Source organism: Sciurus carolinensis, chromosome 14, assembly GCF_902686445.1.
Source record: "Sciurus carolinensis chromosome 14, mSciCar1.2, whole genome shotgun sequence".
Taxonomy (NCBI): Eukaryota; Metazoa; Chordata; class Mammalia; order Rodentia; family Sciuridae; genus Sciurus; species Sciurus carolinensis.
In genome coordinates this window covers 63202666-63216780 of record NC_062226.1, presented here as the reverse complement: position 1 = coordinate 63216780, position 14115 = coordinate 63202666, and the positions used below count along the sequence as shown (strand labels likewise).

The following is a 14115-nucleotide window of genomic DNA, read 5'->3' as shown; positions in this document are numbered from 1 at the left end:
CTTAAGGCAGGAAACCCAAGTTCTCTGCAATCTTTTTATTTGACTGATATTCCCCTCCCTTTTATTCTGTCCCCCACACCTTTTTCCCCTCATCTTCACATTTACATTTAAGGTGGACAGTCTGTTCTTTTATATGCCCACTCCCCACCTTTGGCAGAACTTGTTTCTTTCAAAACTTGTTCTATGTTGGTTAATGTTTAGAATACTAAACATTAGTAATAATAAAGAAATAAATAAAGCCCTACTGTAAAATTATAGTTATTTGGTATATAAAATGCAAAAGGGAACATAGGTCTGTCTTAAAAGTAAAGAGTTTAGAGAACATAAAACATTTTTATGGAAAGGAAGAAGCAAAAAGAGCTATCATGTCAAACATTGTAATGAACTTAAAAGCAAAATTAATTCCACATAGATTTATTTTATTCTTTTATAAATAAAGATCTTAAGGATATCCTTAGTCTTTATAAAGCATGGAGCAATGCTTTCATTTTAGTTATTGAAAAATACAGTTTTCTTTTTGTTATGGTACGTGGCACTGAAATTCAGGAGATCCAAGGGCTCATGGCTTTGTTTGGAAATCAGCCACATGGGTCTAATATCGAAGGAGTTGAGAATGAAGGTTGGGAATTGGGGAGGAAATGAAATGTGGGTTAGATGTTGATGTTGCTAAGGATGTAATATAGATAGAGTGATGGCAGTGAAGGGTGGAAAGACTTGAGTGAGATAACAGGCTAGGGGTTAGAATTAATTTTGGGTTACCAAGGCCCTATAGTTTGTCTCCTTCTACATGGAAGGTACTATAAAAATATGGTTAGTATGAATTGTGTGTGTCAATTTATCAATTATTTTCCTATGACTGTCCAGGCTTTTGTGTAAAGAAAATGATAGTATACTCCTTGAAATAAGTAAAATAGAATGGAGAAAATCTTGACTGTTTTGTGTCTTCAGTTAAAGTGTTTGACAGTGGTCATCCAGGACTCCTTTTGTATTCTCAGTGTTGATCCTGTAGCAACTTCTCATCCTTAGGGGCAAATATTACAACTCTTGGACAAAGCAGAGAGTGCTATCAGGTTGCTGTTGGTGGCTTACAGTGGATTTGGCAGATGTACCTAGCAAGTGGCTGAACTCTGATACTGGCTCCTTAGCACTTTGCTGTCTTGAAGAGACTCCTCTTACACAGTTTTGTTCAGGGCAGAGTTGGATCCTGATTATTATTATTCATTTTGACATAATTATAAAAGCATAGAATATAATTTAAGTCAGTCTCCAATACTTCCTCTTTCCCACCCTTCCTCCCTACCCTCTTTCTCTTCTCTCTACTCTACTGGTCTTTTTGTTATTTACTTATAATTTTTTTTTTTTTTTTTAAATTAGTATCTTGGACTGGGGTTGTGGCTCAGTGGTACAGTGCTTGCCTAGCACATGTGAGGCACTGGCTTGGATCCCCAGTATCACATAAAAAAACTAAATAAACAAAATAAAGCTATTGTGTCCATCTACAACTAAAAATATTAATAAAAATAAATTGGTGTCTTGTGGATGTACATGATGGTGAGATTCACTGGGTATAATCAATTATACATGTACATGGGAAAGTTAGGTCTGAATCATTGCTTTGGTCCTTTTTTAAAATAAAAATGTAGATAAATTTTCCAAATGTTTTTACATGTACTTGGAAATCCTATCTTTGCAACTCTTCCCTGAGAAAGGCAAGTCTGAATTTATATATTACTATAAGACCTTAAGACCCCACTTCTGCTGAGTAGAACATGTTGCTTTGAAAGTAGTTCCAGTGAGAGTTGGACCTTTACCATGGCCCTTATAAGGTCTGTCTTGGCCAGGTTGACCTACTGGAACCCTGGTAACAGCTCTGCCACGTTGAACCATTGAGAAAATCTCAGGTTCTATAACTGGTAAGTGGTGGAGCCAGCGCTTGATTAGAAAAATTTCACTTTCAGTATAGCATCTTGCTATTCTGGTGTCTTGTCATTGTTTAATAATCAAATTCTTTATTCCACTTTATTATTTACTGAGTGAGGATAGAAAGAATATGTCTGTTAAACATGATTTTTAAAAGTTTACTAATTGCCTAGCTTTTATATTAAAAGAACCCTTTTTATAGTCTTTGATAGATGTATCATCATTTTTGTCTTTTTCTTAAAAGCCATTTTCTATTAGTAGTTTTATGAAATTTGTCTTTTTTTCTAATTTTAATCTCTTTGTCTCTTCATTTGAAAGTGTGTGTGTGTGTGTGTGTGTGTGTGTGTGTGTGTGTGTGTTGTTTTTTTGATAGTGGGCTTGAACCCAGGAGCACTTTACCACTGAGCTACATCCCCAGCCATTTTTTATTTTGAGACAGTGTCTTGCTAAGTTGCTTAGGACCTTGCTGAGTTGTTGAGGCTGGCTTCAAATTTGTGATCCTTCTGCCTCAGCCTCCTGAGTTGTTGGGATTATAGGCATGTGCCAACATGCCTGACTCACAAGTACCATTTTGATATTTTGGTTTACACTATCTCCGTTTTTTAAAAAGAGCTTTATAGTTATACATAGTAGTTGGGTTTATCCTGACAAACTCATACATGTATGGAATTCGATTTCAGTTCATGATTCCCCCTTATCCTTCCTGTTCTCCCTTTCCTTTCCTATTTTCCTTCCTATACTATACTTGACTTCGCTTCACTCATCTATTAGTTTATATTTGATTGGTTCTTCCTATCTATGCCCAAAGGTGAAGTTCCCTATCATACATTTATATATACACATAACATAATTTTATTGGGCGGGGGCACCAGGGATTGAACTCAGGGGCACTTGACCCCTGAGCCATATCCCCAGCCCTATTTTGTATTTTATTTAGAGATAGGGTTTCACTTAGTTGCTTAGCACCTTACTTTTACTGAGTCTGACTTTGAACTTGTGGTCTTCCTACCTCATCCTCCTGAGCTGCTGGGATTACAGGTGTGCTGTGCCACTATGCCTGGCTACATAACATGATTTTTAAAGAATTCATTCTGTATTGCTTTCCCTTGCCTATTACCTCCACTTTGCCTCTTGATCTCCTTCTTCTACATTACTGATCTTCCCTTTATCTTTAACTTATTGTATCCATCCTTCCCTTACTCTAGCTTCCACATGTCAGAGAAAACATTTGACACTTGAGATTCTAAGTATGGCTTATTTCATTTAGCATGATATTCTCCATTTCCATCTATTTACTGGCAAATGCCATAATTTTGTTCTTTTTAACAGCTGAGTAGAACTCTAAATTATGGTTTGATTCCATAATTTAGCTATTGTGAATTGTGCTACTATAAACATTGAAGTGGCTATATTGCTGTAGTATGCCAATTTTAGATCTTTTGGGAAGATACCCAGGAGTAGGATAGTTTGGTCATGTGGAAATTCCATCCCTAGTTTTTTGTGGACTCTTCAAACTGATTTTCAGAGTGGTTGTATTAGTGCATACTCCCACCCCATTCTCTCCACAACCTTGCCAGCATTTATTGTTGTATGTATTCTTGATCCTTGCCATTCTGACTGGAGTGAGATGGAATCTTAGTGTAGTTTTGATTTACATTTCCCTGACAGCTAGAGATGTTGAACATTTTTTTCATTTATTTATTGGCCTTTTTGTGTTTCTTCCATCGAGAAGTTTCTGTTAAGTTCTTTTGCCCAGTTATTGATTGGGTTGTTTTATTTATTATTTATTTTTGGTGCTAAGTTTTTTTGGTTCTTTGCATCTTTTGGATATTAATCCCCTATTGCAGGAGTAGCTGGCCAAAATTTTCTTCCATTCTGTCGACTGATTCCTCCTGCTTTTAATTTTGTCTTTAGCTGTGCAGAAGCTTTTTCGTTTAATGGCATCCCACTTATTTATTGTTGGTTTTATTTCTTGTGCTTTGGGGGTCTAGTTAAGGAGGTCTGTGCCAGAACGTATGTGATGGAGTGTTGACCCTTTGTTTTCTTCTAGCACCTGTAAGGTTTCTGGTCCAATTCTGAAGTCTTGGATCCATTTCAATTTGAGTGTTGTGCAGGGTATAGCTCAATGTGTTTTTAGGTGACCTGTTCAAATTATACATGTGCAATATGGCAATAGATGTGAACATAATTCAGCCACTCCCTTACACACCCTGGGTTCTGAAATGCCCTTTCTTTTGTGGTCCAGAATTACTTTTGTCTTACTACTGAATTATGTTTGGGCTGAGGCATTTAGAGAGCTATCTACTCTAATATTTCCTCTAATGTGTTGTCCTGCACAGTTCTGTTTTAACAGAATATAAATGTATTATAATTTGAAAAGTGTCCATTATAAATGGACAAGTGTCTCTTTTCAGATAATATTTGAAAAGTGTGGAGTTAAGCATAATTAAACAGGATTCCAGAACCTTTGAGGCCTGAACAGTAGGGCGTCTGTGGGTTTCCTTTTAACACTGACTATCTAATGGGAGGATAAAATGAGGCCAGAGGTGTTTGATCACAGCATCTGGTTGCATGAATGTTTCCTTGGAAATATTTTTGGCAAAATGGGCTAGTACGATGTTTGCACTGTTCCTCCTTGTTTGTTAGAAATGGCTTATTGTTTGGTGATGTTTCTAACATGTCATGCTGCTGCAGTGTGTCATTCAATCTTCTGGTGACACTATAGAGGTATCACTATAGAGGGAGTCCAGGATGGCCTGCTTCTTAGCTGCTCCTGACTTTCGTTGTGGTATTTAAGATTTATTTCTTCTAAACTGCCATGTGATTCCTGATAGGAGAAAGATACAGTGATGGCAAGTTTTCACTAATTGTGCTCCAGTGGTGAGTGATTTTGGAAAACAGATGCAGGGAAGGCCTGGAATGGTGACTGGGTGATTAGGGTGCTGGCACTAGGGAGACATCCACTTGAGGTCAAGAGAGTTGTAAATGCTAACCCATGCACGTGCTGAACATTGTGTGGAAGTGCTTTGTTTGGCAGGGTTTGAGTGTGGGAAGAGGCATTTGTTTGAGGGCATTTGTTGAGGGCTTGGGCTGGTATTTAGACTTCGTGGAGAATTGATGACTTTAAACCCTGAATGGTTTAATAAATTCTGACTGTTGTGGGGCTTGTTTGTAGCTGGGGACTTTATAGAGACTGCTTTTAACCAAACCCAGTCTATTACTGGGTGAAGCAGCTTGCATTATAGGCTTTGAAGTGTTTATGTGTACCCCTGAGTGGCAAGAATGTCACAACTTTATGTGTTTGCCATCCCTCAATTTTAACTCCTCAGTTCTTCATTGACAACTGCACTGTGAGGTAAGGATTAGAGCTGGAATCATAGTGTTGAAAAATGAAGGTGTGGTAGTTAGGTTACCACAAGTTAATTGTTATTACTTATACTATCTTGGAAATATTACTTGTTTTATAGGATTGCTTTGAATATAAGTATTGTAAAGAAGTGTGTACAATTCAGGTAAGTGATAAACTATCTTTACTCCTCATTTACCTGTGTGAGGGGGACCTGGGGCTCTTCAGAAGAATTTTTGTGGACCTGGTGTGTTATTTGCCCATCACTGGGGAAAACAGCACTGAACTTCAAAGCATTTTTAAAAATCTCTCCTCACATGTTTGATAATTGCTTTTGTGAAGCTTTCTAGTAAGATTTACTAGAGAATAGAATATTTATTACCTCAGTTTTAAGAATTTGTTTTATTTTCCAGAGGTTGTATATACATTGGCTTATTTAAAAAAATTTTTTTTTAGTTGTTGCTGGACCTTTTTTTTTCTTTATTTGTATGTGGTGCTGAGAATTGAACTCTGTGCCTCACACATGCTAGGCAGGTGCTCTACCAGTGAGTTACAACCCCAGACCCTAATGGCTTATTTTTTATTTTTTTCATTCTGGGGATTGAACCCAGGGGGGATTAACCACTGAAGCATATCTTCAGCCCTTTTCTGTATTTTGTGTTTTGAGATAGGGTCTTGAGTTACTTAGGGCCTTGCTAAGTTGCTGAGACTGGCCTCAAACTTGGGATCCTCCTGCTTTGGCCTCTTGAATTGCTGGGATTACAGGTATGCACCACCCTGCTTGGCTCCTCCATTGGCTCATTTAGTACTCTGAGCAACATGAGGAGGGTTCCAGAACGCTCCTGGTTTTCTGAGGAGAGACTTGAAGTACAGTAAAGCTCTCTCCTACTTAGACCCACAGGTTCAGGGATTTAGCTGTAGATGTTCAGAGACGGGTGTCTGCTGAGGGTGAGGACATGGATGTCTACCTACCCCAGTGCACTCATTCAGACATCGCAGATCGAGCTCTAAAGGCATGGATCTAATTTTACTTAGGGTTGTACAGGACATATATAGGCACATTATCCAATCAGGTTAACACGCTTGTTAAAGCCTAACAGAGTCAGCCTATAGTGAAGTATATGTTGAGGTAATGTAAACAAACCAAGTATACCTAAGTAATTCTGCCCAGCAACAGGTTTGAGACAAAGGACTGGAGGAATGGTAAGCTCCTGCACACAGCATGAGGCAAGGCAGTGTGGGCGAGCTCACATCACAGCTTACTGGGATGCTTGACAGACGGAGGCCTCCCTTTAGCTCCTAGCTCAGCCTCAACAGCTGCAAAGACCTTCATTCCATGGCGAGTCTTTACCATTACCTCAGTTTCTCTGTCTAGACTGTTTGGTTTACTTAGACTATGGTGTCAGTGAATGCTGTCAGATTAGCGTGAGAAATGTTCCCTACATTTAGCCTTGATTATTTTTGAGTGATATTCAGAAGTAAAACTTAGATGTTTTCATATGTAGGAATTGTAGTGGGATCGTTTGCATGTAAATTTACGTGCTAATTCCTTTAAAAAATGGCTCCTGTGTTCTGGTGCTCATTTCTTACTGCAAATTCATTACCTCCCCCTACCCCCCCCCCCCCCCCCCCCCCCCCCCCCCCCCCCCCGTGCTGGGGATGGAACCCAGGGCCTTGTGCTTGCAAGGCAAGCACTCTACCGACTGAGCTATCTTTCCAGCCCCTCATTACCTCTTTAATGACTTGTAAATAGGACTCTATTATTAGGGTGATGGAACTGTGGGCTGATTGGACTTAAAGAGATTGTATCACTCTAAATTGAGTGAGATAAAATTTTTTACATAATCTGATGAACTTTTATGAGATCTCAGAAGTTGGAATCCAGGTTCTTCTTTTAAAAAAGGATACCTACTTTGACCACTTTCCAAATAGCAAACTTCCCATGGTGGGGCTTAAATTATACATAGAGTGGCAATTTAGGGGGAATTTAGGGATTAAATTGTGTTCTCTGTTTCATTTACTGCTTGATGATCAATCATTTTTCTTACCCCAAAACGTGAAGAAGTAAGATTAGCATACTGATTAGAGAATCGCTTAAAGACCAAAATGAAAACTGAACAACTTGAAAACTTTTCGAGTATAAGGGAAATGATAGAAGTGGTCATATGTAAGACCATTGGCATAATTATTGGAGAGGACCTTTCTAGTGTACTTTAAAGAATATAATGCCCCCCTGTAACAGCACAATGTGGAAGTTGAAATGAACTTAAAACTATTGCAGTTTACCCCTGACTGTGTAACAGTGTGCCCATTCTTGGATATTTAGACTTCATTCACTATGAGAATGTATATAGGGAATATATATAGTTCGTAAAAATTTCTAAGCAGTTGTGAACTATAGTATTAGTTACTGATTAGTAAGTTCTAATATTACCAGTATCTTTTTCTATCACTGTAACTTTTTTCATATTTTCAAAACTTTAATTACAAAATAAAGTAAATAACAACTCTTAAGTTAGAGTACAGAATGTATCTGATTGTTTTAAAGGTGCAAAAGCAAGAAATATAAACACCTCCACCTTTTAAATAGTTGTATGGTAAGATAATGCCATTTAGAAACATTTTTAATAGAAACATGATTTATAAATCAATTTACAAAAGATCAAAAAAATCAATGTTTAATGCCAGCTTTCGCTATAAATAACTAAAAGGGGAAAAACTGTCCTCTATCTTTCTGTTTTTGCTTCAAAATCTGTCTTCAGCTCCTTGCCTTTTAGAGAAAACATTGTGTTGTAAGGCTGCCGTCTTTTTGGATGAGAACAAAGATCAAGATATTCTTTAATGTAACTTCTTTTCATATAAGTTTTTCTATCACCGTAATCCTTATACCAGTGATTCTAACACCATTCCCCACTCCCACCTCCACCCCAATCACTGGCCATATTGGGTTACCCAGAACTACACTGTTCCACCAATTTCACCAGAATTTGGATTAGTTTTTTTTTTTTTTTTTTTTTTTTTTAAAGCAGGAATTATATGTTTACAGTTTCTCTTCAACCTTTAAGGATACTATTTATTTGAAGAATCACGATAAGTACGTTGATCTTTGGTTTTGAATATTTCCAATTTTTTTAAATAATTAGAACGCAAGTTTTAGGAAATGATATATCACTTGCTATATGGATGAGGGATGACAGAAGTTGTCTTGTATTATTGGTTTCTTGAGATTTTTTGTATTGAATGTGACCTTTAAGCTAATGTATAAAAAAGAAACAAGAAAATTCAGCCCCTCCAAAAAAAAAAAAAAGCATGCCAAAGATGGAAATCACACACTGTATCACCTGCTTTGAATTATTTTTTCTTAGAAGGAAGTGAGACCTTAACTTTCATTTCCATTTTGAATCAGGAAGTTATTTGTTATATTTTATGTAAGTAGTTATGTAGGAACACATGATGCCAATAGTAATTTTGAATTAATAACAAATATATGTATGTGGCTCTTGAATAATGATATTTTTCATTTTTTCTGTGAATTAAAGTGTAAGTACAATGATTGCCAGGTGGTAGTTTTGAATAGTAAATGTTATCTTTCTTAGTTGATTAACATTTGATTTCTCTTTTTTTCTCTTCCCTCTCCTGGTTCCAGGGTGTGGATGAATGGAACATAGCTCGTCTAAATACAGTCTTGGATGTGGTTGAAGAAGAGTGCGGTATTTCTATTGAGGGTGTAAATACCCCTTATCTATATTTTGGAATGTGGAAAACCACATTTGCGTGGCACACTGAGGACATGGACCTCTACAGCATTAATTATCTCCACTTTGGAGAGCCCAAGTCTTGGCAAGTTACTTATTTAATATTTATTTGCTAATGAGTTTTGAAATTTGCACATTATGCACATATTGAAGAGCCTTTTTTCTTTCATTTGGTGGATTCAGATTTATGTGAGCCATAAGGAAGTTTTTGGTTATAATGATTGTCTTCCTTTCTGCCCAGAAACTGTAATTTCAGTGGTGACTTGTATATATAAAGTTGACTGCAGACCATTTTGTGGACCATGAATTGATAGGTATTTTTAGGCTCAAATGATTTGATAGAAATGTTTACTTCTTTGAGCATTTGTTGGAGGGTTTGTTGCAAAATTTAGTATGTGGGCAACGGTATTCTGTATTTTGCTTAAGGAATCTGAAAAGTTAGTAGCAAAACTTTTCTTAAGATTTTTCAAAATTAATGAGGACATTAATTTGAGTTTTTAACATTAGGAGTTTAGATGAAGTCTCTGCTTTCTTATTGAGAAAGAGGATTGTTTTTTTTGCTCTTGGGAACAGATTGATGTTGTTTCTTGATCACTTATGAAAGAATATTCTGGTCAAAGATAAGACTGGTTGTAGAGTCTTGTGTTTTTGGGAAAGAGTTATCACTGTTCAGGAGTGAGAATAATTATGCCCATTTATAAAGCATTTTTTCCCTGAGTTTGTATATTTTTAGTAGTTAATTCCTCTATTAGCTATTAAGCTATAGACACCATTATATGACTTAAGGTAGATTTATGTCATCACTATTATCTTTAACTTTGACCATTATTTATAATGATAAAACAATAAAACTGTTGTGACTTATGACAACTCATTTACATTCCATTTTCTAGGATAACTACTGTAGGAAAAGAGTGATATAAATGGCTCCAAGGATGTTTCCCAGTAGGTTTATGAAAGATTATATTATTGTGGAATAAATAATGTTGAGGTAAAATTCATTTTTAGAAATCTTTATGTTTAAAGTGAGCTTTGAAAGATGGTGGGGGTAATACAAAGTCATATAAATAATGGGAAGCAGACAGTAGGTGTGGCAGAGCTTAGACTTGAGAAACCACCAACCAGGGACTCTAATCTTTATTCTGCCATGAACATTTGGTGGCTTTGGACAAACAACAACCAGGGCTCTAGTCTTTATTTTCCCATGAACACTTTTGGCTTTGGCTTTGTTCAAACAACTGTACTTCTCTGGAACTGTTTTCTCACCCACAATATCCCAAGCTTAGCTAGAATGGCTTCCCATACTCTACTTAAGTGATTTGTGGTCAGACCCACAGGAGTATTTTCATTTGCTTAATAAGATGGTGATGAGGTGACACAAGATTCTGTGTGGGCGTCTGCCTATGTGTACACTGTTCTTCTTTCCCAATTTTCCACTTTTTGTTGAGTTGCACCTGCCTTTCATCCTGGAACAATTACCTTTACTTTTCCCTGGTGGATGGCTTGTCTTGTGTTGCACATATCTGTCTCCTCAGTGTGTATTCTTCCTTTTCTCTATCCTTAGAGGCTGGCATTTAACCTCTGCTCTTCCTGTTCTTCATTTTGACCCTTAGACACCAAGTTCTGGATGTGACTACTACATATCGTTTGTGATTTCCTTCTGACTTCCAGGCTCATGTTGCTTTCTTCTGCCTGAGTATACCTTAGATTGTGTGAGAAGACTCTCAGAACTCTCTGGACTGTGTGGACTTTGTGTTGCCCCTCAGTGACATATCTTTTTTTTTAATCTTAGTAGAAGTTGTAACCATCTTCTCCGTTTTCCTTCACCACCACCAGTCTACTACCTGCAGGTGCCTTGAAGTCGAGGTCCATGTTTTTCAACTCCTTTGAATCAACACATGACCCACAGGGTCTGGCTATAGGAGTGATGCCCTGTAAATAATTTTTATAAAAAGTCAGGAAAGTGTTAAATTGTTTTAAATCATTCTGTTTAAGGGCAGGCCCAGGAACGAAACATTTTATAAAGGGTCTTTTCTGAATTGTAACTATTGTGAATACCAAGCTTCCTGAGATTTTTGTCACTGCATACAAGTACAGGTCCAGGTGGAAGCCTTGAGACATGTTCCTGTAGCCACTGCATGTGGCAGATTTGCCTAGAAAGTGTTCATAAACACAGGTTTGTATTGAAGAGACTTGTAGAGGCGTTGATGATTTATTTAAATATTTCTGGCATAAAGACTTAAAGAAAAAAGAATCCTTAGTGTAAGCAGATAAAAAACTGCTTTGGCAGCCAGTGGTAAAGTATTTATTTTTCTTGGAATGAATATTGACTTTGGAGCCAGAAGACCCGTTTTAAGATCCCAATCTGTCACTTACCAGTGGAATGACTTAGGGCAAAATCACTGTACTCCTTTCATCATGAGTGTCTTCAATTGCCAAGTGAAAGCATGATTTATTCTCTGTCAACTTACAGAATTTCTAGGAAGGTCCAGGGTTATACTTTGTGTAAAAGTACTTGGGAAACTGTTAGATACTATACAAATATTCATAATTCCTATTATTACTTTAATAACTTTATGAAAATAAATGATATTTTTTGGATCATAGAATTTTCTTGAAGTCTGAACTTGCCAAAATGTGTCTATATCTAGTAGAGTGAGAATTTGAAGATAAATAAAATATTGGATTAGATTTCTTTATTTTTGCACGGTGCTGGTGATGCTCAGCAAGTGCTCTACCACTGTTCTACACTCCAAGTCCAAGATAAATAAGATAGTTTCCTGTGTCATGTGTGATAGTGTTAATTGCTGGGGAATATAGGATTTAGATAGTACCTTGAATCATTCTTTTCCAGACTGGGTACAAATGTAATGGGGAAGAAGCTTCAAGATTTGCTCTGTAGAGGGGAAAAGAGATGAATCATAAGAGCACATACCTTAAACTATAGAAAGTTCTAAAATCATGAAGAAGATTTTTGTGAATGGTTTTAGAAAAATTAAGAATGAGCTGCAGCATTGTGGACTTCGTTAAATTTTGTTAAAAACCTAAGATTTTGTTAGACTCCGTTCAACACTTTTCTATTAGATCATTTGTTCAGTGTTGTATGGCATTTTAGAGCACAGGTTTTGTACCAGTCACAAGTCTTCAGTCATATGTTACTCTTTACTGAGTATGTGACCTTGGCGATCATTAGATAACCTCCGTGCCTCATTTTCCATTCCTAAAACACTCAGATGGTTCTGGTGTCCAACTGATAAGGTAATTCTGTGGATCAAATAAAATCCTGGCTACAAAATGCATATCACAGCTGCTCCTGAATCCTAAGTGCTCAATAGGTGCTAACATTTTGTGCATTTGTTTATATTTATTGCATGCCTACATGGCTTAAAGTGTTTAAGCATGAACCTTGTAGATCTTTTATAAATAAGGCTTACTAGTTCTAAATGACAGAAACTCAACTTAAGCATGAAGTTTATTTGTCAGTGTATGCAGTTGAGACAAATTAGAAGTGTGGCTCTATCTACTGTATTGGCAGCCATAACTTCCACTCCTTTCTGCTCTCCTTCCTTCTTTCCTTTTCTTTTCCTTTCTTTTCCTTTTCTCTTTTCTTTTTCTGTCTTCCTTCCTTTTTTCCCTCCCTCCCTCCCTCCCTCCCTTCCTTCCTTCCTTCCTTCCTTCCTTCCTCCCTCCCCCCCTTTCTTCCCTCCTCCTCCTCCTCTTCTTTTTTTTTTTTTTTTTTTTGTCATGGAGAAGCTGTGTACTTAACAACTAAATATTTTATTATTAAATTGTAGAATTCAGGCCATACTTTTTAAATGAATGAATAAAATTATATGCCTCCAAATTGACCTAGATATTTAATGTTCATCTTCTAATGTGAGTTCCTGATGTGGGAACCCTTTGAGTTTTATTCACTAACATTCTCTAGTGCCTGGAGAAGCATCTGACAGAAACCTGGGACACAGTAAATACTTAACAAATATTTGTTAAATGAATCCTCTTACTTAAAGAATTCCTATTTGAAATTTATTTTCAAAACAGAGCATTACTCTTAGAAATGTTCTTTCAAGTCAGAAGTAAAACTTCACATTTTGAAAAGAATGAGTTTTGACTTATTCTGGGGTATAGGTGGTGGGTGATTCTTTGGTTATATTTAGATTCTGTCCCTTCCAATGAAGTACCCTTCAGAAGCCATTCAGTTCATCGTGGAAGTAACGGTGCTTTGTCTGTCAAACCTGTTAAAGAAGAATCTGCAGGGACTGGGATGAGGGCAGAGTATAAGCCCAGCTTTTGAAGTCTTAACAGTCCTCTTCAGTTTTCAGTAGTGCAGGGCAACTAATTTTTATTTCAAAATTAATTATGCCTTTCTGTGTGTTATTTGGAATCATTTTTAATTGATTTAAAAATAATGTCTGCACTGTATTTCTCTAGATTGAGAATATTTTGTTGGGATTATCTTGGTTTCTTGAGATAGAAACTCACTATGAGCCAGGTTAGCCAAAAATGAAAATTTATTGGGTCTCATGGCTGTGGAAGGCCAGAACCTCAGGAGCCAATGTAAATTGTCAGGGTGTGCTGAATCTTGGGTTTCACTTCCCAAGTGTTGACTTTGCTCTTCTCCATGACTCCTCTTTTCCCAGTGGTATCAACAGAGAGTAAAGGTGCGCTCTTTTGGGAAGGTCTCCACCTTTAACTGGCTTGAATCCTTTTCTTGGATAGGTCACTGAGGCCTAGGTAGGAAGGGAAGGGTCACAGGCCTGCTTCTCTGGTGACCAGGGGAAGAGACATGAAGCCCCAATTAACATTACATGTTTGTGTTTATGGTAGGCCCTTTCCCATAAGAAGGGGAGTGCTGTTGTCTCAATTATGCTGCATAAGAGAAAAAAACACCGAATCTCCTACAGATCTATGGGAAAGAAAAGTTCCAAATAAATGTTTGAATATTTAGTTAAGATCATAGGAAAACTGGTTAACTTACTCTGATTGGTGGTTAATTCATTTTTGTAAGATTTGAAAAACTCCTGTGGGTATATTTACTTCACTTGGTGTATATGTGTGTGTGAGTGTATTTTAGGATATCAGTTATTTAAGTGC

The 14115-nt window shown here is 37.0% G+C and overlaps 1 protein-coding gene across 7 annotated transcripts in view; it reads left to right on the top strand.

The window, feature by feature from the left end:
• Positions 1-14115, top strand: part of Kdm4c (lysine demethylase 4C) — a 360726-nt gene that overhangs the window by 69170 nt on the left and 277441 nt on the right. For 6 of the 7 annotated variants that reach the window (XR_007104946.1, XM_047524586.1, XM_047524585.1 and 3 more), the window contains one exon: positions 8913-9106. Coding sequence is in view for 5 of the 7 variants with exons in the window: in XM_047524586.1 (XP_047380542.1) it covers positions 8913-9106 (194 nt within the window). In the remaining 2 variants the exon portion in view is untranslated. Of the gene's footprint in view, positions 1-8912; positions 9107-14115 lie in introns of those variants that run through there. The other variant, XM_047524590.1, reaches the window with a different exon arrangement.